The sequence below is a fragment of the Toxotes jaculatrix genome, chromosome 22, assembly GCF_017976425.1.
Source record: "Toxotes jaculatrix isolate fToxJac2 chromosome 22, fToxJac2.pri, whole genome shotgun sequence".
Taxonomy (NCBI): domain Eukaryota; kingdom Metazoa; phylum Chordata; class Actinopteri; family Toxotidae; genus Toxotes; species Toxotes jaculatrix.
Genome location: NC_054415.1, coordinates 14,304,000 through 14,327,605, shown reverse-complemented (window position 1 = coordinate 14,327,605; position 23,606 = coordinate 14,304,000). Strand labels below are relative to the sequence as shown.

The 23,606-nt window shown below is 42.5% G+C and overlaps 1 protein-coding gene across 1 annotated transcript; it reads left to right on the top strand.

Moving 5' to 3' along the window:
* Positions 1–544: 544 nt before the first annotated feature.
* zdhhc17 (zinc finger DHHC-type palmitoyltransferase 17) lies at positions 545–22,087 on the top strand. Its single transcript, XM_041030395.1, has 17 exons — positions 545–607; positions 6,752–6,855; positions 7,386–7,508; positions 7,939–8,016; positions 9,066–9,210; positions 9,700–9,764; positions 10,476–10,638; positions 10,811–10,936; positions 12,411–12,553; positions 13,569–13,669; positions 18,052–18,176; positions 19,114–19,176; positions 19,270–19,363; positions 20,745–20,828; positions 20,931–21,088; positions 21,216–21,310; positions 21,918–22,087. The coding sequence occupies exons 1-17, from the start codon at positions 545–547 to the stop codon at positions 22,054–22,056; spliced, it is 1,869 nt and encodes a 622-aa protein (XP_040886329.1). The 3' UTR covers positions 22,057–22,087.
* Positions 22,088–23,606: the final 1,519 nt, after the last annotated feature.

Sequence of the window (23,606 nt, the reverse complement as noted above, 5' to 3'; positions counted from 1 at the left end):
CACTTAGACCTGCACTTCAACACCTTACTGGTCTGGTTGAGCCTGCCTTTGAAAAATTAACTAACTAACCCAGAGGCAACACTGTACTATGGACTCCCCCCCTGCTTTTTCTGAAACAATTGCCATTTTGTTTTCTGTAACATGAGAAAAATTATCATCAGCTCTAGCTCTTGTAAAAGACACCTAATAATGCAGGTTTTAGGGGGCCTGTGCTGTAGAAATACATCTTTCCCTATGTTCTCTTTGAATGTCTATTATAGCCTGACAGTGTTATACAGCTGGCTACTGTAACATAAAACCTTAGAGGCAGTCTTTGCATAATAATCATTTGTAAATATTTGATATTATTTGTTTGTTGCTGTATATCAAACCCTCTACCATAACATGCTATGGTTATGTGACCTTTCGTGTGATGAGACCTGTCCTTCATCTGTTTTTTTTTCTTTTTTTTTTTTTGGACAGCTCCTCTCCTCTCTTCCTCTGTTTGCTTCCCCCCTACACAGCCTTTTGTTTCCCATCATGCTCAGCGAACATCACCACCAAGATGGCCGACGCTATGGAGGAATATGAGAAAGAAGCTGGCTGCGTCCCTATTCTCCATCCCGAGGTACGGTCCTGGGACTTCACGCTTTCGCACGCACATATGAACAAACACAAAACGTATTACACCGGTATGTGTGTGGTTGCCTGTGTGGTTTTGCCGTGCTTTTTTTTTTTTTGGAAACTCCGATGCCCCTTGCAAAAGCACCGGTGGGGGGTGGCAAGCAGCTAACGATGCTAAAGGTGCTAACGCTGGCCCCCTCCTCCTGCTGCATAGCCAGTGGACGCTAGGCAGATGTTCGTGTTAATGTTAACGTTAAGCTCGGTGGTGCTTTCCGTGGCAGTGACGCCGTGCAGCTAGTACACAAGACTGTAAGCAGTGTGATAAAGTCTGTAACGGGGAAGGTAACGTTAATGGTTAATCCTTGCAGTCATCCGATGTTAGCTCTGTAGCTAAACTGGCAGGGCTTGCTGCTGGCTTAGCTGCGGTGATGTAAAGTGGTGTCAAATGTGTAAGCGAACATTAAGCTGTGGTGTTCAGTCCGTTATAGTAAGTTAACGTTAAAAGCCACGAATTTTAATCTTTAAATCCATTAAAAAAGAAACAAAACACACATTCGTATTTTAGTATGAAACCTACACTTGGTTGGGGTTGTCAGCAGCGTTAACTGTCAATATGTCACTTAACATTTGTTGTTTCTGTCATTTAATATCGTTGTAAACGTTTCGTTGGTGTGTTTATTTAACATATTGTGAATCAACATAAAGAAATTAGTCGTTTAATTAACCATAAGAAACTGTGTCTGCCATATTTACCCTACAGTGACTTGAGAAATAATTGATATTGCAGCTGAATGTGGTTAATTTCAACATTGTTAGCTAAACATACAAGCTAACCTGACAGGAACGTGTTTGTTTTTATGTTCTTCTCTTTATTATAGCCTATTCAGCCCAAGTCACCCATTTTAATTAATTTTATTTCATTGTATACACTATAGCTACCACTGCCAGATGTAACTTAATAGGCCTTAACTTAATTGTCTTGGTATTAGTTATTATCCTTGCTTTGCAGGTAACCTAATCATCAAGAAGAGCTTTTACACCTGGTTAAAATACATACATTCTTCAGTGCCAGTTGACTGGCCTTCCCTCTTGGCTATCCTGTTTTGCTTGTTGGTTTGTAGGCCCCAGATCAGATCAGCTAATTTACCTTCAGGGTCTGTAACTGTTAATCCTGGCTGTGTGCAGCTCAGATGATTTATGTCAGTCCCCAGGATGTTGGTAGATGAGTTACTGTGCCCAGTGAAAACAACAAGAAAAGGATGTGGTGCTGTATCATCTGGTTTTGGATATTGTAAGATGAGAGTGTCTTGAAAATCTAGTAGCCATATGGGCTGCTGATTCAAAAAGTTTAATTCAATTAAGTGGTAATGTTGCTGCATCCTGAGCAGCAGCAGATAAATTTGCTTCCATTTCAGTACTGGCTCCCTGTTCATACATAATCTCATAATGAAAAAAAAACGTGGTCAAATTAACTTTAACGGCTGCATTTGTGAAAATGCGTACTGTATCTTAATCCCGCCTCTTTGACAGTTTTGGTTTGCACACAGGAAGAGAAGACAAAGGCAGAGAGTAGTTTGTAATGTCATCCTCCAACTCATTATTCAGCAAGTCTTTTGATTATGAGTAGAGATTAAGCTCTCTTTTGGAGATTATGAGACGCTTTTCTTCCTTAGATGCTGCAGTGAAACGTAATATCACTTTAGATCCGAAGCAGTTGGGTTATACCCACACTGACAGCTGATCCGAGTCAGTCAACATATGTCATCCCCCAACCAAGGTTTACTACAGGTCGAGCTTTACTTGGCTTTGGTGAACCAATGTCTCTGTTAGGAATAATAATTAGATTTTATATTATTATTATTATTGACACAGAAAATGCAATGCAAATTACATGCAATGTATGCATTTAAACAGAATATTAGTTTTCCCCTATCTTGTCCTGCTGTATGACTGATATTTTGCTTCCTTTCTGTGGCACAGTAAGCCTTTTTTCTTCTGATGTGTTATGTTCAACGTCACAAACCCGTCAGTAAGCAGTATAGAACAAGCATGGAGGCCAGTGACTATGTTACAGCAGTTACTTACTTACTCTCTCCTCTCTGTCTTGCCAGTGTTGCATGTTAAAGCGTTGCACACAAAGAACAAAGTTGCTGTTTCATGTTGTTCCTATAGACTGTATCAAACTCTAAACGTTTCTGGTTGTTTACATGCCAACGGTTTGGAACTTCAACGTGTGTCATAGCATCATGCAGAAAACAGAAGGAAGTTAGTGTGTCCACCTGTATGTCATGTTTCTGTCACTCATGCCACTGAGCTGGAGCTGATAAATGCCTGTGACTACTGAAGACAAAACCCAGATGTTTGTGGGTGTTAGTGGTTTTTGTGTCAGGTGTTAAAGGGGCTTAACACAAGCAGCTTCCTCTTTGTCTTCACTGACTGTCAAAGGTCTGTCTTTTTTGACACCTGTGTCAAATCTGCTTTATAAGACGGAGAATTCTCTTTAGTAATGGAAGTACAACTACTAACTGTTCTTTGCCCCCTTGACACAATGGACTGTTAGTGGTGCCTTCCTCAGTTTTGTTTATCCTGATGTCACTGCTTGACCTGAGACCTCAGACCAACTTAGTAGTCGAGTAGTTGTGTCAGTCAAGATTTGGTGTTGGAGGCTGAGCTGGTGTCTGACAGTATACAGGTAGAAAGATACAGGAAGAGAAAGCTGTCAGCTGAAGTTTAACATACACACAGATACCAGCAGTAGAGATTAATGGTAAAATGGTGAAAAAGTATGAAAAAAAAACCTTCAATGGTACTGTATGGTGGAGATGAAAAGTTTTATTGTTATGCAGTTGACCTCTGTTGTGCAGGAGTGGCAGAAAAGACTCTGTCATAAATCTAAATTTGCACCAGAGAAATTGTGTAGGACATTTTGTTGACACTTCACACACAAGGCGAGACCACAAATGTGCTTGCTCTTTGTCCAAAGGTTATTTTTCTTCAATTTTGCAAGAGGTGAAGCATTTGCAATGAATTTAGAGGTGGCACAGCCTCTTTAAATCATTGTATAGCAGCATTCAGAGTACGACCTTTTTGGCTGCACATCTACGTGTCATTGTGAGGAAATTTGTCTGCAGTGGTAGCTCCATCATAAATTTACTTTATTTTCTTGGTGTGCCTACACAGGCTTGGCTTAAAGTTGCTCCTCCGTTCAGCAGGGTGCTGCTCGGAATCTGGGTCATCTCGTAGATTGTAGTGAGAGCAGAGTGAAGCTGAATGCATGAGGCACCTGAATTAGAGCATTGGAACTTTAGTTGCATGCTCAAATGAGCCATGCACCTCTTTTTTTTTTTTTTTCCTTTTTTTTTTCCTTGAACCAGTTCAACATGTCAAATGCAAACATTTCCTCTTTTGAGGAATGTGAGATACGAATGTCCTTTGCTTCCAGTCTCATTTGAAAATGCAAATGAGTTTACTTGCACGGAAGGCACAGATAGGTTGTGGACATGGACAGTCGTTTGATTTCATCCTTCGCTGTGGTGCAAAGTGGAAAACATGCACTCTGTTTCCGTGGAGCATTCCCATTATTTCCTTACAATCAAGTGTTTCCCCTCTGCTTCCTCCTGATCCTTGGATGTAAACTGTGCCTTGAATATTGAATTAGTCCCCTGAAATGGCTCTAATTTCAGACTGAATCTGATTGTGAGCAATGGCTACAGCCAGCAAGAGGAGGAACACAGTTACAAAGCAATTTAGTCTCAGCATAGTAGTCGCTACAGATGCAGTAAAAAAAAAAACAATTACGATTTATTTGCTGTATATTTTCCTGATTAAAATCTAAATGGTCTCAGACTGAGAATGGGTTCCTTATTGTACTGTTGCTCCCATTATTTCTGCTACTACTGGAGGAGATTGTGCTGCAACCCAGTAAACATTCATTTTCAGAAGTGGTGCTGTGTAACATTTTTAGCTCAAGGCACGTGACATACACCCGCCCCCCAGGAGTGGTTGCCATATGTCCCACTGACCAGCTCCATTGACAAAAGCCAGGCCTGCTGCCTCACTGAACAGATGAGGTTCCAATCTAAAATCAATGGCCATCATGAAAAGGATGATACGTTTAATTGATATCATCACTGCCATCTTCCAAGTTGTTGCATGCATTTCCAGTAAGCAGGTGCACCGTTAAGAGGCGACCGCACAGACTGCAATTATCACTACAGTTCCAAATGCCATCGTCAGCTTTTTTAGATGGCAGGAGGGACCGAAGAGAGGGAGTGGGGCCTGTCGTGATTGGCAAAGGGTCAGAGGCTATCTCCATGGACGGCCGAGATGGAGAAAGTTACTTAACATCTGGTGTCTGAGGGTTTAGAGCCAAGCCCTCTTCCCCCTGTCCATGGACTGACAGGAAATCAGTTTCCCTGCCGAATGATGCAGGCACTTTCCCTCAACAGAATAACCAGATGAAAGAGGAGGCTATGAGCCCCCACTTTTTCTTGGGTATTCTGTTTTTCAGCCAGTTGGAAGGAAAAAAAAAATAAATAAAAGTTTAGCCCAGTCACAATCAGAATTGTGAGTGACTCTCACCCACCCCTGTTTCTCTGGCAGCTAAACTAGTCTGAATAGCACATGGGGTAGGTGAAACGAATCGTATGGATTTGTAAAAACGACCAAAACTTGGCAGTGAGAAGTACAAACACCTCCTAGCAGCTTTGACGCTTTTAAAATACAGGAATAAAAATACGAGCTGGTCACCTTCATATCTCCCCTGTCACACTCCTCTCCCTCGTCCTCCTCCTCAGTCTGATTTACTCTCTAGAATATAATCCCCTCTCTGCTGCTCTTAGCTTCTTACTTCTCCCTTGTATTGTGATTGTAATATCAGAGCATCTTTTCTCCCTACTAGTGTTAATGATCTGTGATGTTTGGCATTTAGGAATTCAAGCTTAACCTGCTGGTAAAGAAAATTTAAAAGTAAATTTAATTAGAATTAACTCTCCGACCAGAAAATGTGAAGAATGTTTAATTAATTTTACTGTGCCATGAATGTATTTTAAGTTAAGAATTTAAAATACATGTATCACTGGTAAATTAGCATAAAAAATGTGTTATATTAATAATGGTTCTGTTCATTTTGTGTCGTGACAGTGTGACCGTGAGCAAGCATACACAACGCCAGGACCCTGAAACTGAAGCAGATACATGGAATTCAGCCATTATTTATTTTATTATTTGCCCATGTAATACTATGTGTATTTGTAGTTTATAGAAAACAATCACAATTTAAATTGCAGCTGAAATATTCAACAAAAAATTGTCCTCAAGTTACCTAGTGAGTGTTTAAACCACAACCTCCCTTTATTAGTGTGCACCTTCTCCATCTTGTTTCTCCACCACTGTTCCACATGGTGGCAGAGATGCTGGCTCAGCATACCCCCCCCCCAGTGCTGTAGGGAGGTCCAAGCTGAACTCAGAGGCAAGATGGTACAGCTTGAAGTCTCTGTGGCCCCCTGTCTACCTCTCAATTTACAGGCAGTTTTACTAAATAGATATAATTGAATTACATGTATTGCTATGTCACTTGAATGAATTATTTAACTCAGTTTACAAGAGTCAGTACCCATTCATTAGGAGTCAGGATGGCAGAAGCCGGTGTGGGTGCTCTGTGTTTACCAGATGCAGCCCTCGTTTCCGGGTGATGGAGGCTAATTGTGGTTTCCGTGGCGTTGCTATGGAGGCTAATTGAATGTGAATAGCCCAGTTGCCACATCTGTGTGACTGATTAACTCTTTAGCAGCAGCAGCAGGATTCAACAAGTCTGTCTTTGTCTCTCTACCACCTAAATCAGCTATTTAGATTAACGTTGAAGTGTTCTGGAGTAAGGCACTGTGTAGGCTCTGTCCTGTAGTCCAGGGGCTCCAAACTTGTTTCTGTCATGCCTATGACACTGAATAAACTTTGGCAACCAACATCTTGCTGTCCTCGTGAACACTCAAGCTCCCTTATTTCTTTTTTTTTTCTTTATTCCCAGAAGATTCAGATTTAAGGAGCATTAAGCATTTTGCTATGTTCCAATATAATGATGATGATGATGCTGCTGACCTATCTTCATCCATGTGCTTCTCTTTCTTTTGTCCTCCCTCTCTCTTTTCAGGAAATCAAACCCCAGAGTCATTACAACCATGGCTACAGTGAGAATGTCAGCCGTAAAAACCACGTGGACGACTACAGCACCTGGGACATTGTCAAAGCCACACAGTGAGTGGATAATGTGTGCAATTGTGTGTCAGAATTAACACAGTTTTCTGTTTGGGAGGTGGCCATTGTTTACTAGGTACTGTGAAGTTTAAATCTGGAACTAACACTACTATTTTTGAGTGTGATTTTCTGACTCAGCTTAAGAAATGGTTTGAAACTTCATGGTTGGGTGGAAAAAAGAAACGTGGATATATCTTCCTGATAAGACAGTGAAAGCTTTGTCTGACTGGCTGTTAGATTTGGCAACCGCAGATTTATGTTGTTTTGATTTGAGGTTAGGAATGTCCTCTTAAAGACAGCCAGTGACAAGTTATGCCACAATGCGGGTGTCTTGTTTGAGTCTGAATATCTGTTCATCTGTTTATTTAAGATGTCCATTAGTGTGTGTGTGTGTGTCCATTTTTATGTACAGAGCGTGTGCATTTTGTCATTGTGTCTAGGTTTGATTTATTTAACCCTGTGCTTATCTGTGTTTGCACGTGTATGTGTTGGTGAGGAGACTTTAATCCCTCTCCGCCCCTCTTCCTCAGGTACGGCATCTTCGAGCGCTGCAGGGAGTTGGTGGAGGCGGGCTTCGACGTTCGGCAGCCAGACAAAGAAAATGTAACCCTCCTCCACTGGGCCGCCATCAACAACAGGATAGACTTGGTCAAGTGAGTCACCTCGATCTCGTATGGAGCTGGGGGTGGAAATATGTGGTTGTATTGATCAGCAAAAGGTCACTGGCAAATCAAGAAGTGTACTCCACTAGCTTAATAAATAAACATCTAAATAAGTAAGTAAAGTAAAGTTAAATAAATAATTGTTTTCCTCTGTAAACAGTGCTGGCAGGGTCTGACCTTCTCCAGCACCTCCTGTATGTTTCTCTAATTATTGCTTATATTTGGTGTCAGTTCTTCCTTTTAACAAAATGGCAAGATGCTGTTCGAATGAAATAAAGTAAAGTATATTTATTTATATGATACAGATACAGATGGTGACACACGATAGTATCCACACTGAGATTAAATGAACAAAATGTGGTCAGATTGTTGTGTGGATCCAGTTTAAAGTTTTGCCTTATGATTGTGTGTGTATGTGCAGGTACTACATATCAAAGGGAGCCATAGTTGACCAGCTGGGAGGAGACTTGAACTCCACACCTCTGCACTGGGCCACCAGGTAACACAGACTCACCACAGATAAAGATGTCCCACACCCACACAGAGCCTTTACCTGAGATTATCCACGTCTGATCCACAGTTATAACAGAAAGTAACTGACTCTAAGAGGCACCTAGTTTAGCTTCTGTCTTATATTTGTCAGTAGATTATCAAGCATGGCAAGGTCAGCCGTGCCAGAAGACTGTCCTCCTCAGTGTCTCACTCTGTGTCTCATCCTAAACCACTCAGACAAACGTACATTTATAAACTTAACCCTTAACTGTTCACCATCAGCTTCTCCTTTATTGCTGTTGCATACTTCACTGCTTGTCCACGCTGTTGTTTTATGAGTAGGTCCTCCATCTCATCTTGATTGTTTGAAAGTGTTTTATTTCCTCCCTCCTCTTTGTAATGATCGCTCAGTGGAGCTGTAAAGTGGTTGGGAGGAACAGGTCACATAAGATCCACAACTGCTCTCCCTCCCCTCCCAAACAGACAGGGGGGGTGCTTGTCTTGAATTATTGATAGGTTTGACAACAGGCATCCGCACCATCGCTGCTACACAGACAGACACATAAGAGTCCCGTCTCACCCTCCACCTGCCACTGACCTTTAAAAGCCCCTGATCGCCTCTTTTCTGTATGACCTCAGCGTCACACACACATGCTGGAGTGTACGTGCTGGGTGTTACAGGCTTACAGGCTGAGTCTACTCAGGTTTAAGCACAGCAAATTACTCGTTTTGTGTGGTGAAAGTGACACACACACACACACACTTTCTGTAATTTCTGCCAATTTCCATTCAAGGCTTTATTATTCTGTGAGGTGAAGTTTACATTGCAGACGGGGTTAGTAATAAAACTACAGTTTAAAAACCTGATATACTGTATGCAATAAAAGCATGTTGCAAATCACCAGAGAGGCATTTTAATGATGAGGAAAGACAGGGACTCAGTCTCTCAATATTGTGCCTGGATACAAGGGTACATCATTCTATGTGCAGATGTAACGCTTTAACAGCTGTGAGTATATAATAATCTCCTGTGAATTGCTATTCATCTTCTCCCAGGCAAGGCCATCTATCCATGGTGGTGCAGCTCATGAAATACGGTGCAGACCCGTCTTTGATCGACGGCGAGGGCTGCAGCTGCGTCCACCTGGCCGCCCAGTTCGGCCACACCTCCATCGTGGCCTACCTTATTGCCAAAGGACAGGTAGGAAACACCCTGCAGGGGAGGCTGAAGCGGAAGAAAATAATCTTAAAATGCAGAAAGAAGTAAATAGTAAACAGTAAATGTGGTTTGACAGGAAATCACTTCTGCATTAGTATAGTCCACTTTGGTATTTATAAAAACTGTGGTGTAATTGTTGAGATAGAGTTTTAACAAAGTGCTTCATATAAAACAACACACTTTCTCTAACTGTTTTATGATCTGTTGTTCCTGTTTGTGTCACTATCATTTGGTTTTGTAAGGCCCTTGGGAACACGTCTGTTGACAGAATTTTGTGCCGGTGCTTTCCATCAGGGGGAGCCCTATCACCTCTCTCATCCTTCTGTCACCTTGTTCCTGCATGTTATCAGCTTTTTTTTTTTTCCTGTCAGATTTGAAAGTTTTCCTAGTTGTGGAATAAGACACCACATGAAAATTGTGATGCTGCTTCAGTTTCGTTTTTATTTTTATTGTACGTTTCCTCTTTAACAGGACGTGGATATGATGGATCAGAACGGCATGACTCCTCTGATGTGGGCGGCTTACAGGACACACAGGTGTGTATATCACAGTTAAATGTTACAGTTACAAATATAGCTTGACGTAGCTGCTGTTTTGGCTCGGTGTTTAGTTCTGTGTCGTGCCTGAACTAAAGGCCGAATAAACATTAAATGAAGATTCTGGTGTCTGGAAAAACTCCAACACGGAGACACAGTCAGAGTCCATTTAAACATATGTACAAGCTCGAGCATGTTTCTGCTGACTGCAGCCACACACACAATGAATTAGGACTCATATATAAATGAGTCCTAATTCATTAGACAAACTGCTAACACAGGGAAACGGGTCCCAGTGTTGCTGCTCAGCTTCATGTGAATATTCCCTGATAAGCAGATTTTCTCGCTGATCATTTTTATTTATATTTGTAGTAATCTCATGTATTGATTCATGAGGGGTAATTATGTTATTAGCAGCATGTAATAGAAGTGTAGGATGATTAAGAAAGGAGGAAAGTTATTCAGTTATGTAAATAAGAAACGAAATAAAACATAAAAAATGTAATGGATAGTTTTCGTATGACATTAGTGTCTTACTAGCACATACTCTTAAAACCAATAGAAGATAATTATTAAATATGAACCAGATTTGAATCCGCTTTAACTTTCACAGCTGTATGTTTTCTGTAATGTGTCATGGAAACGTGTTTGTCAGGTGGGTTTCAGACTAACGTGGCTCAGTCTGACTTGATTCTTGCCTCTGTGTGATAGTGTGGATCCCACCCGGCTGCTGCTGACCTTCAACGTCTCCGTCAACCTCGGCGACAAATATCACAAGAACACGGCGCTGCACTGGGCGGTGCTGGCCGGAAACACCACTGTCATCAGCCTGCTGCTGGATGCCAACGCTAACGTTGATGCACAGAACATCAAGGTAATGCTTTCCTCACGGCTTGGTCCACTGTCCTAGCATACCAGTATTGCCGTATTAACTGTTTCTACAGCAAAGAGACGTTCACTGAGATTGGTGGAAATGTAACCAGGGGTTTCAGAGCCTTGTGATGGTCGCTGTGCACACACTGGTCTTCTGTTGTTCTGTTTTTCAGGGGGAAACGCCGTTAGATCTTGCCAAGCAAAGGAAGAATGTTTGGATGATCAATCACTTACAGGAAGCGCGGCAGGCCAAAGGCTATGACAGCCCGTCCTACCTGAAGAGACTGAAGATGGACAAGGTACACACACACACCTTTGTAGTTCACCGTGCGACCTCTCTTTTCTCTTTTCTTTTCTCTTTCTCCGTTCAAACAGACGTGCTCAGACCAGATTTGTCCAGGTTGAACTTCTTTACTGCTGCAGTGCCACAACATGTCTGGGTTAGTGAGTCAGTTTGTCAGTCATTTACTAGTTTTCACGGCCCCAATCAGACAGTCTGACAGGAAGGAGAGGCCTTTTAAATGACCTGTTGCATTTAACAATGTGACTACCCGAAAATACTGGAGCAAAGCAGGAAGCCAACTTTTTTACAGTCCGGTCTGACCACAGTGGGTGGTCATTCACATACATCCTGATGATAAAGAACGTCTTCTGTTCAAACGCTGGACTTGTTTGAGCTTGAATGCTTGGATACGGGATGTTGAGATATTTGATTTGTTGCCTGACAGAGCAGGTGACACAGCCAAAACACACCAACATCTGTGGTCGGTAATTTCCCTGGAAGAAGATGTGTCATTTTTTCTGTGTGTTGGTTTCTGTCTCTAAATGTTTCTACAGTAATTTTGTTTATAATTTTTTTTTTGTTTTTACAATCATGCATGCATAAACCTGTTATTGTTGCAACTTCAGACTGTTTTAACTCAGCTTAAATGTGCTCTTGTCTTTCCACTTGTCTGCTGGAACATTATTAGTTACTGAAGGTAAATTTTAGAATTAGACAGAAAGTTTCCCTACAAAGAAAACTCCACGCAAAAATTCTAACAATGTGTCACGGTGTTTATAGATTGTAGACTGTAATTTGCATCACATTGAGGTCTGAGGTTTGTCTCAATTTTAGTCCAGATCCCTAGTGTCAAGCCCAGTCCTGTAGAAAGTAGAGCTTCATAGGCCATTTGTACAGCTTTGAAATACAACTGACCTTCCTACCTTCCTATCTGAGTCCACAGCTTAAAAGAGACCAAATATGTAAAACTGCACAGGGCTATAAAAAGACTTAATCCATATATCTATTTGTTTATCTATAAAGAACGTAAAAGCTAAAGTTATAAAGTAAATACACCTTTAACTCACTCTGATTCTCCAGCTTCAGATAGGGAGTCCTGGAAATACGTAATGTATTTTATACCCCAGTGCTGTATGTACTTATTTAGGGTCATGAGTCATTACCACGACTGACATGAATTATATTTTTTATAACAGATTTGAAAACCTTCCATAGCTACAAAATGCTCAGCGGGACTCCTTCCTCCTGGTCCACGTCTCATCTGTATTTTCCATTTCTGCCTTCTCTGTCTTCCTTCATCCCTTTTTGATCTTCCTTTCTTCCTCTGTCTCTTACCAATCCTCACATCTTTCTCTCTATTATCTGTCCCAATACTTTATTCTCTTCCTCCCTCTCAACTCCTTTTTTTCCATCAACCTCCGTCTTTCCATTTCATATCTATACCACCTGTCTCTTTCCATTATCTGTCCCGTCGCCCTCTCCTTCTACAGGAGTTCAGGCAGAAGGTGATGCTGGGAACGCCCTTCGTGGTCATCTGGCTCGTTGGTTTCATCGCTGACCTGGATATCGACTCATGGCTGATCAAGGGCCTCATGTACGCCGGCGTCTGGGTGGCCGTGCAGTTCCTCTCCAAGTAAATTTCACACTTACCTAAACCTCACCAAAAAAATACACATATTAAGATGCTTATATGTTTATATAAAAGCTGCACATTATCTGGACAGCACGCACACGTAATATAAAATAAAGAATTTACAGGACATAGTTTTCAGAATAAACACAGTCTCTACTGAACCAACACACAGATTGTATGTACCAATATTCTTGTGAGTAAACACACATAATTGCCAACGTTCTTCATGCAGTGACTAACACTCATTCTCTTCCTCCATCTCCCTCACACACACACACACACACACACACACACACACACACACACACACACACACACACACACACACACACACACACACACACACACTACACCCCTTGCTTAAACTCCATTACAACTGCCATCTGGTCCTGCTGGTACAGTTTGTTGTCACTGCTGTTAGCTGTGTGACTGCAATAACATACATTAACCAGTGTGTTAGCATTACAATTACTGACATTCTTCGAATACTTACTTGGTGAAAAAAAACAAACAGTAATGAATATCAGAGTGGCTGAGTCCAGCTGCAGTGTGTCATCAGGTCACGGTTTGGTTTATTTTTGCTGCTGTCTGACTGAAGTGTTCAGAGCCTCAGGTTTGCATTCATCCATATGAGCTGCAGTGAGCAGGTTTCACATCTGCAGGAAGAATGCCTTGATGTAGTGAACACATAAGTCATGAGCTGAGCAGTGTCTTTAATGGGAATGATGCACATTAAAGGAAAATTCTGCCTTGTTATAACAGGACCAAGGTGTATTGATCTGGAATTGCCCTTTAAAATTAACATAATAGTGACTGTTATAGTCAGGTTGTGTCACATATGATCGGATGTTGGTGTGATCAGATGTCTGTGATTGACAGGAAGTGCAGTGCAGAGATAATGACAAATTTTAACAAAATAAAACACAGAACTTAACTGATGAGGCCATTTTAAGAAACACTGCTCACAGTGACATTCCTCTGCTCCCCTCTCCTCTCCTGTCTTCTCTCTGTGCAGGGCTTTCTTCGACCACTCCATGCACAGCGCTCTCCCTCTGGGAATCTACCTGGCCACCAAGTTCTGGATGTACACCACCTGGTTCTACTGGTTCTGGAATGATATCCTTTTCTGTCTGAGGCTGTCTTTTGTGCCAAGAGTTAGAAGAAAAGTTTGATACCACTCTAATGTCTGTGCAGTTAGAATATAGCGACTGTATGCAGCCAGTTAGCTTAGTTTAGCATAAAGACAACTACATAACTTACTAAACGGCACCAGCGATGTTGTTCTGAGATGATCTCAGATAGAAAACTGGGCACTATAACATTTTGTGTAGAAGTTTTGGTGTCCAAAAGTGAAATTTCCCAGCTTAAACAGTAAGTAATTGTGTTCCTAATTCCTGTGCTGGCAAATGCCACACAGCCTGTGTGATGGAAGAAGTTTTGGCATTTAGCTGATACTCGAGGAGTCTTGTCCTGAGGGACTTGCAGTGTGAGAGACGGTAAATGATTCAGTGTTTGGCTCAGTGACCTTTCAGATTACTGAGGATTTCACTGAACAATGACTGTTGAACTATTCCCCAACATTAAGTGCAACATTAGGCCACGAGTCAAGTTATAGTATAGTCCTCTGTGCCTCTTTCCAGCCACTCAGAGTGACAGAGGGGCTTTTGTGTCCACCTAAAATCACATTTTATATTCACCCACAGTCCACTTGTGTGTTAAGTAGAAGTCCAGAGGTTTGGAACGTGACACATGCTCACTCTTTGATAGAGAAAATATCATTCAAAACTTTGCGGTTCTCTCCCATGTTTAAAACTGACTATTTATTCTTGGTCTATCAGAATTCATGTGATATAAGACAGGACGGCTTTTCTGAATCTGTTACATCCACCAGTAGATTTGGCAAATATTACCTCCAGTCAGGGAGGATATCGACAACTTTTGTGAGATTGAGTTACAGGCCAGTTTCAGTTAAAGCAGTGAGAAAGGAGAGAGCTTTATGGAGAGAGCAGGAAATGAAGTTAAGCAAATGCAAGCATAAAGTACCGCAAAGCTGTTGTGTCTCATTGTGATAAATGTAGAATAAGTTATGTGTCTGCATGAAAATGCTGCTTCCTTTTCCATGTCTGCTGTGTGTTGAAATTGTGAGGAATTTAGTGTGTAACAGCTGCTCAAAGCAGTTCCAAAGAGTTTGTGTTGGCCTCAGCGTGGATGCTTTCACATGTTTCACTTTTTTTTTTGGTTCATGGAAGAATTGCCTTTCTGTTTAGAAGCTGCTAATTGCAGGAGGTGAGCGGGGAGCTCTCATTTGTGGAAGGCATTTAATTTTATGCCTCATTGCTTAACTAATGGGAAAGGAGAGTAAGATGTCTTTAACCTGAGCTTATTGAAAAAGAAAACTGTGCTCTGAGGATCTTTTTAGTTATTTTAAAATGCTGCCGGAGACGTGTTTGGAGCATGTTCTGTATGGATGGCGTGTGGCGTGTGCTGCTGTGTATGGTTTGTCTGCTTAACTTTAATAACACACACACGTGCTGTTGACCTGCTCCTTAAGCCAGATTTTCACTTGTGCATTCACCTTCAAAGAGCAGAGGTGTGGTGATGTTACATCCTGTGCATTGTTAAATGTTTGTTCGTACACGGATCATTTACCACATGGAAAGTTGTCCTTTTGACTACAGACAGGTCAGGTCTTGCTGTGAAGACATTGGCTTGAGAAAAACGAGTTCTTCCAGGCTTCTTTTTTGCCCTCCAGCTATCAAGGCTGTCATTAAGTCTATGTATCTGCCATGAATCTCTTTTTTTCCAGTAATGGTGTCGTTCTCCGGCCTTTTCAGTTCAGAGACATGCTCTTTCATGTCCCTGACAACACACAAAGTTTAGCTTTTCTCCTGCAGGCCTGCAGCCCTGGGCTGTCTGTTGTCGGTAGTCACACATTTCGGGTTGTTAGGTGGACAGTTGGTTCTTGTCCAGTTGTCTACAGTCAGGCAAATTAGAGCACAGTGGCAGCATGTTTTCTAATCGCATACATTTATGCAAATCAGGCGATATGCATATCACAAGCTCTGTGAGACTGGATGATGTGGTGCTGGTTTTAACTAGTAGTTAATAATAAATTTAAAGTGAACCAGTGAGTGGCACTGTTCATGCTTTTGCAACACCAGGAGCCTCGTCCAGGTTTTCACTCACATCAAAGTTTTACTTAACCTTTTACCTGCTGTTCCAGAGAGGCAAGATGGAATAATCATTTGTCCATCTATTGGAGATATTTCATTTCATACTTTACCAACGTACTCCTTGGTAATCGCTGTGTGAAGTAGGCGTGATTGACGGTTTCTGAAATTGCTAAGTTCAGGTGTTTCAGATACATTTCGACCATCGGACAGAGCTTCAGTTGAAGCATGGTGATGCTTTTAATCTCCTGTCCGTGGTGTCAAGGGAGGAATCGGTTTACTCATTCTTACCCTTCAGAGCCTGGTTACATAAACTGTGGGCTGAGGCCCAGCAATGGGTCGCTGGTTAAGTTCCCCCATTTCGTACGTGCCTGCACTTCTAGTGAACCTCTACTGAACTTGTTGTTTGTAGATGAGAATATAAACTCTCTCATTTGTTCTGACATCTGGTTTAAAGTGTCCTGTCCTGATTGTATGGTCAAATATGAGCAGAGACATTTTCATTTCAGTTAGGTTTTACTGTTTGGCTGACCTTTTCATTCTAATACGCAAGGAGCTAACGCAAAGATGTTAGCGCGTCTTTGTTCTGCCTTCCAGGTTGGAACTTCACGTCTGCCATTTCTGACCCACTTTCCGATGGTGTGAGCTCGTTATCCTCCTCAGGCCTGTGGTTGAGGCCAGATCAAATGACGAGGGTGTGAGCTGGATGATAATGCTCTTTTTTTTTTGTCTTTCCCCGGCCCAGATCATATTTTCCTCATTTCTCAGGAGGGAAAGGAGGCAGGACTCTGCTCATAATTATATTTCCAGCAGGTGAGCGTTTGAAAAGAAGAGAATGACGATGTTGGAATTAGGCAAGAGTCAGTCCAAAATAGAAAAAAGACGAGTTTGACGGTTTTTGTAGAAACAAGGAAAAAAATGGGAAGGTGCTGACTCTCTCTCTCTCTCTCTCTCTCTCTCTCTCTCTCTCTCTCTCTCTCCCTCTCCCTCTCCCTCTCCCTGATGAAGCACTGAAACCCTTTTGTCTGAGGAGCTGCATAGATCACTGGCACTACCTCTGCAGCTCCTCTGGTCATTGAGTTAGAAGACCAGTGAGGTACCCCAGAGAGTATATGACTTATCAGGTCATTTCAGATGGGTTCTTTATGGAGATATTTAAGAAGACCGATGACTTCATGTGGTCTTCGGGGACTTGTAGAGGCCTCTCTCACCCTGTCATTGCAGAGAAAGAGCTTATCAGTGAAATCATAACTGTGCTGCAGAGAGAGCCACAAAAGCTGTTGGTTGGTCCTCACCAACAAACCACAGCTGTTGTTGGGGCATGTTATTTCTGTGCCTGTGGTGTCTCTCTCAGCCACTAGCAACTATTTTTCCAACAGACCTCTAGGGCTGCAAACCTTGGCTTCCACCTCTGAGGATTTTAGCATCATCTGTTGTGGCTGTTGGTGTTTCATGGCTGGTGTTCACATCAAGTGTGCGTTGACAATACAGGTCACAGATGTGTGTGGAGACACACTGTGCCTATTAACACCAGCTGTAGCTGTTAGTCAGTAGAAGAGAAGCCCGTTTGTGGAGCTACACCCGAACATTTGATTCAGAGGATGATTCAGTTTGGTTAGAGGTAATGAAATAAACGGTTTTTTGATGGACGAGTGACAGCAGTAATGTCACCGTGTAGTGTGAACGTTAGCATGCTTCCATATGTATTTTTGGAATTCATTAAACTTTTATTAGTAACACGTTTAAGTGACATTGTTTGTGAAGCAGTCATTTACTGCCTCCCACCTGAAACCTGTGACCTTTCAACAACATGCAGCGTTGTCTTGATACACAATGCATTTTTACATGCAGCAATTTTATTTTGACATATTACACAGATCATTGTTCATTTGAATTATTTTCAGTCCCTGTGATCTAACATTAATGATGGGCTCATAGTTTCAGGGTCACATATTAACACACGTGTTGACACTTTCACGGTCTCTCAGCGTCACTTGGCTGGTTTCCTCTGGGATTCAGCTGACTCATGCACACCTGCAGCACTGACTCAGCTACTAATCCCTTACAGGCTGCACTAGGCCAGTCCACAGCTGTCACAGCACACACACTTATCTCTCCATCTTTATGCACAAGGTTGTTGAAACTACAGCTTATTTTTATTCAGTCAGGAACAGAGTGTCGGTCTGAAGCTGTCTGTTGATGTAACCAGTCCAGTAATAGTTGTAGGTGTGTGTTTAAAATGAAAAGAAATTGATTGTGGTTAAAGTTCCAGATAAAAGGGATGCTGAAGAAGCTGTCTGTCCACCGTCTTCCTTAACCTCACTGTACATCTGCCCTTTGCCACTGTCCACGTGCCCTTCCTGATAAACACCATGGCTCTGTTCTACAACTTTGGAAAATCTTGGAAGTCTGACCCAGGAATCATAAAAGCATCAGAGGAGCAGAAGAAAAAGGTTAGATGTTAAAGTTATCTTATCCCTTCTTTGTGATCATTTTGTTTGGTGTTCCCTGTTATATTTCAGACACTTTCCTCCTCCCAGTGTTTATCTCTGTGGTTTATATCACTGTAATAACTGTGAGTTTAGATAAAACCTGCAGCACATGCTTTTTAGAAATGTTTATTTTGACATGTAAACATTTTTTTTCCCACATTTCTGTCTAACATCACGTGTGATGTTACCTCAGCAGTGAACATTTCACTGATTCTCTGGCTCTCTGCCCAGAGTCCTCGTCCCTCTCACCCTTTAGCCTCTCTGCCCCTCATTATCCCACTCTAATGGGGGGGGGGGGGCAACGGGGGCTCCTCTTCTTCCCCAGGCCCAGATTCTCCGTCCTGTGATTGACGAAGAGCTAAATTTATCCTGCATTGTTTGCGGCAGCTCAGGACTCTCCACAGTTCAGGCCAGTCAGCCACCTCAAAGGCTTCAAAGCCTTCCCTTTGCCGCAGAGGATCCCCTTCCACCTTCCTGTGACATTGGTGTAGATCATGGGTTTTGAATCTTTAGTTTATTTTCACAGAGATAAGCTGTAAAAGCAAGCTGATAAAAACCACACAAGAGGAACGAGATTCTCATTTGTGCAGATTAGATAAAAGCCAAGCCGCCTATAGAAGGTATTTTGCCTTATAAACAGAAAACACTCTCACAAGTGAATTAAACTGTAAATCCCATAGTGGCCTTTGTCCCAGTTCACTGTGAATCAGCCAAGTTTCCAGTGTGATCATTCAGCTGGAAATCCGAGCTTCAGCTTGTACGCTGTCAGTAAGTCTTTTGTTGCCGTGCCAAATAGACCTCAGCAAGATGAATTTCTCAGTTGTTCATTCTTTCTTCTGCCATGTCTCCGTCTGCTGTTTTTAAAATCCTGCTTTTGTTTCTTGTTTCCTCCCCCCAGACGATCGTGGAGCTGGCAGAGACGGGCAGCCTGGATCTGAGCATATTCTGCAGCACCTGCTTGGTAAAGCCCGCCTCCTTTCTCCACACAGAAAATTGGTGATACATATTGAGGATCATTTTATTTAAAGCGTTTCTTGTGTGTGTTTTTGTGCAGATACGGAAGCCCATCAGGTCCAAACACTGCGCCGTTTGCAACCGCTGCATCGCCAAGTTCGACCACCACTGTCCCTGGGTGGGGAACTGTGTCGGTACGTCAGCAGCACCACAGATTTATGAGGATGTCAACAATCACGGCATCACGCCGCGCTTTCCAACGACCAGCTGCTCATAATTTTCCTCCTCAGACTGAGAGTTGTGACTTTTTATTGGGTTTTATCAGCTCCAGATTCCACTTTAAGAAGCAACACGTGGCCTCATTAAAGCCTCTGCTCTGAATTTATTCTGGTGCACAACAGAGTGACAAGCTGAGGGAAAACAGGGAGTTGAGGGAATAAAATATCACAATCTAACACAGAGGGATTTAGTAGGTAATATCTAGTTGATTGTAAAATAAAAACCTTTATGGGTTAAAACCTCAAGTGACAGATAAGAAAAATGTCACAAAAAAACAGGCTGGAAGAATGAGGGACAGACAAGATGATGAATGACGACAGAATCTTTTATAACTAGATAAACAAAAATAAAGAGGGAAATAAAATGAACCGGGCTTTAGAAAGCCGTGAGGCAAGTGTGTGTGTCGAGGCTTGGTGTCTGCAGACTGGAGACACCGGGGGAAGGAAGGAGTTCGGGGGGGTGGGTCTCTTTCCACTTCCATTTGAAAGCAGGTGGTCAGGATGATGGTTTAAAAGTGAGGAAACCGTCTGAACAAACAATAAGTACCTCAGGACTGCTGGGACCAGGGGCCCCTAAGAAAGACTAAGTCTCGAAGACATTTTAAACTCAGCAGTTAAAATCCTAATATCCTGTGTATCCTATAGTATCCCTGTCACGTCAGCAGTTATTTTCTCTTATCTCTGCAGCTGTTTAGCTCCTTCATTTGCACACATCTGCATGACTTTGTGTTAAATAGTAACTCAGTGTTTTTTTTTAGCCATGCTAGCAGCGTGGCTCTGTGGATGTCCGTGTCTGTTTGTCCATCCAGACTCAGACACAGGCTAAACGAGGATGGTGAACAGACTGAACGTGCTTAACATTAGCATGTTAGCATTGGGACTGGAATCACCACTGTGTTCAAATACAACCTTACAGAGCCGCTAGCATGGCTGTTGACTCTTAGCCTGGTCCAAACATTTTTCCTCTCAATGCTCAATAAAAAGTTTAGTTGAACTGAACTTGAAGAAAAGTTTACAAAAGACACAGCTTCCCTTCTCTGCAGCCTGTAGCTTCTACAGTCTCTGTGGAGGGTGAAAACATGTCTGACTCAGTGCCTGTGGGCAGGATGAGCATCCACTGTTGAGCAGATGACTCAGTTGGTGGTGATTTTGGACTCTGGTTGAAGAGCAGAGTCGCCTCTTTGTGCACAAACTCACAGAATTCCTGATCTTTCCCCTGCGTCAGTCAGCAGAAGCAGCCGCAACGACAGAGCGAGGTGCTGAAAATAGAATGTGACATGTTTCTGTTCCTCTACAGGAAGTGGGAATCACCGTTACTTCATGGGTTATCTGTTCTTCCTGCTCTGCATGATCTGCTGGATGATGTACGGCTGCATCTCCTGTGAGTCAGAAAGCCTCTGTTTGTTTTACATCCTTAGGTCCACGCTTTAATCTTTCTGCTGTTTCTCTGCTAACTTCTTTACTCCGTCCTCTTCGCCCTCAGACTGGAGGATCCACTGTGCCACCAGTTACGCTAAGGATGGTTTCTGGCTCTATCTGACCCAGATCGCCTCCTGCTCCCCCTGGATGTTCTGGATGTTCCTCAACAGCGTCTTTCACTTCATGTGGGTGGCTGTGCTCATCATGTGTCAGCTCTACCAGGTCTGAATGAACTTTTTCTACCCCACTGATAATAACTGTAATCTGTTTGAGCTTCAGTGTTTCTGTCTTGTTAGTCTGAAGTTAGTGTGAAATGGTCAGGTGACCTCTTTGCCTCTTCCTCTCTCAGATCGCCGCTCTGGGAATCACCACCAACGAGAGGATGAACGCTCGGAGATACAAGCACTTTAAAGTCACAGCCACGTCCATCGAAAGCCCATTCAAGTAAACGATCCTCTGTAACTTGTTCACTGCAGAGAGCTGGGCTTCATCACCTCAGCAGGGGCTGCAGTAATAACATTAAAGGAGCGCTTCACCCAAATAGTGTTATCGAGCCACGCAGATACTTTTGCCGAGGTTTTGAAACACCAGCCTCTGAGATTTTCTTTGCCCCAACCCAGTGAAGGAGGGGGGAGTTTCCTTTGTGTTGCTCACAGCCTAAAAAGTATTGCATTTAAAATTTTTAACAGCTGAGTCTCTCCCTGGCAACAGTGTCCCTGTTTCTGTCCCAGTTTCCTTTGGAGCTGCTTTCTACAGACTCAAACTACTGACAGTTTGTTCTGTAGGTTATCCAGAGTAATGGGAACACTGTTTACTGAGAGGCTGCTTTTGAGTTTTTGAAAAATGCTGGTTAAAAAAAAAAAAAAGAAGAGAAAATATAAAATGTTGAATTTTGGGTGACCTGCTTCCTGCTACCGATTAGTTTGAAAGTTTGTTTAGATTGTTTTGGATTGTTTTGGATGTTTTCTGATGTTCAGACAGTGTTGGACTCTGATAAAAAGAGCTCTCTCTCTCTCTCTCTCTCTCTCTCTCTCTCTGTGTCTCTCCACAGCCACGGCTGCATCCGAAACCTCATAGATTTCTTCGAGATCCGCTGCTGTGGTCTGATCCGGCCCGTGACGGTGGACTGGACCACGCAGTACACAATAGAATACGACCAGACGTCTGGCTCGGGCTACCAGCTGGTGTAGGGGAGGAAGAGGAAGAGGAAGGAGGAGGATGAAGAGGAAAGCGGGGCGAGGGTGGGGGTTGGGGTGGGGGAGTTAAGTGGTGTTGCTGGGTGGATGAAAAGTTTGGAAGGATTACCCCCCTCCCCCCTCCTCCCGGTGTTCATATCGGAGCGCTTGCTTTTTTGGACCATCTCTCCCTCACTGATCAAAAGACTTTGGGGAAAAAAAAAAAATCAGCCAGGACTAGCATGCTGTTACAGGGCAACACCACAGCTACACCCCCCCTCTCTGCCCTCACCACCACCTTTACTACTATTACTACTACTACTACTATTACTCTACGAAATCAGACTTCATTACTGTACCTTCACTGCTATCCAACCCCTCCACCTCGTCTCTTCTCCCGAGCCCTTTGGACGGTGCGTTGCTGCCAGGCACGAGCGGAGAGGAGAGAGGCAGATGGACGCGAGGAATCACAAAATAAAAGCTCTTCTGTTTGTACTGGAGACGTGACGCTGCAGAGACGGCAGCGTCACGAAGTGGCAGTCTGGTTCTTTTCCCTTCCCAACTTTATATCCTTATTTATGGTGTCCCTGTTGATGTGCCCTGTATGTATTTTCTTGTTTTTTTTGCATTGGTTCAGGAACTCTGCTGTTCCTGTTGATAATTAACTGTGGTGGCCGTGGAAGTTAAAGGAAAGTTGTTGTAGTTGTACTTTTTTTTTTTTTTTTTTTAAACCATAACTTTGTTTCTAATTTTGATAGAGATAAGGGAATGTCTTTTTAAGGTCTTGATTTTGCACCGTGATGAATTTTGTGTGGAGCTGATGAGGATTTGCCAACGTTGTTGAACTTATCAGAGGAAAGTGTTGGGTTACAGGTGGAGCCGCTGGAGGAGTCCCACTTCTCCTCTGCTGAAAGCTGCATCTGCTGAAGATGAAATTTTAGGAGATATGGGAGTGTTTTTCTTTTTTTTTCTTGTTTTTTTTTTTTTTTGGTAAGAAATAATCTGAAAACCGTTGCCGTGCAGTATTAAAGCAGGATTAAATGTGGGAATTGGGACTTCTTCAGCCGCCAATCACTGTAGACGTGACAGAAGATATCCTACAGACAATGTGATACAGGTATATTTATTTTAAAACTATTTATAGATAAAGTAACTATCTTCTAGCGCCATCGTTTTTACATTTCACATCATTTTAGCTGAATAGGTTTTTATGAGAAAAACAAAATATTACAGAAGTACCTGTAGCTGTTGAACACGGAAGCCTGAGAACTTCACCATAAAGCTCTATAGACAGGTACAAGCAAGTGTATTTATTAACAGCAGAGATGAGTATAAGAAAAAGAGAACGCCGCCGAAGGACAGACGAGTTTACATGAAAGGTTCATTCCATGTGTGTTTTTCTCAAGAAACTGTAAAGTCTTATTTGTTTTGTCTTTTGTCTGCCTACAACATTGCACTGATCCTTTTTTTTTTCGTAGTTATTATTTTTTATTTTTGCTTTGGCCGTTAACTGAACAGAAGGGCCCAGCAGCGCCGCTTCACACCGACGCTTCCATTGTTTACTG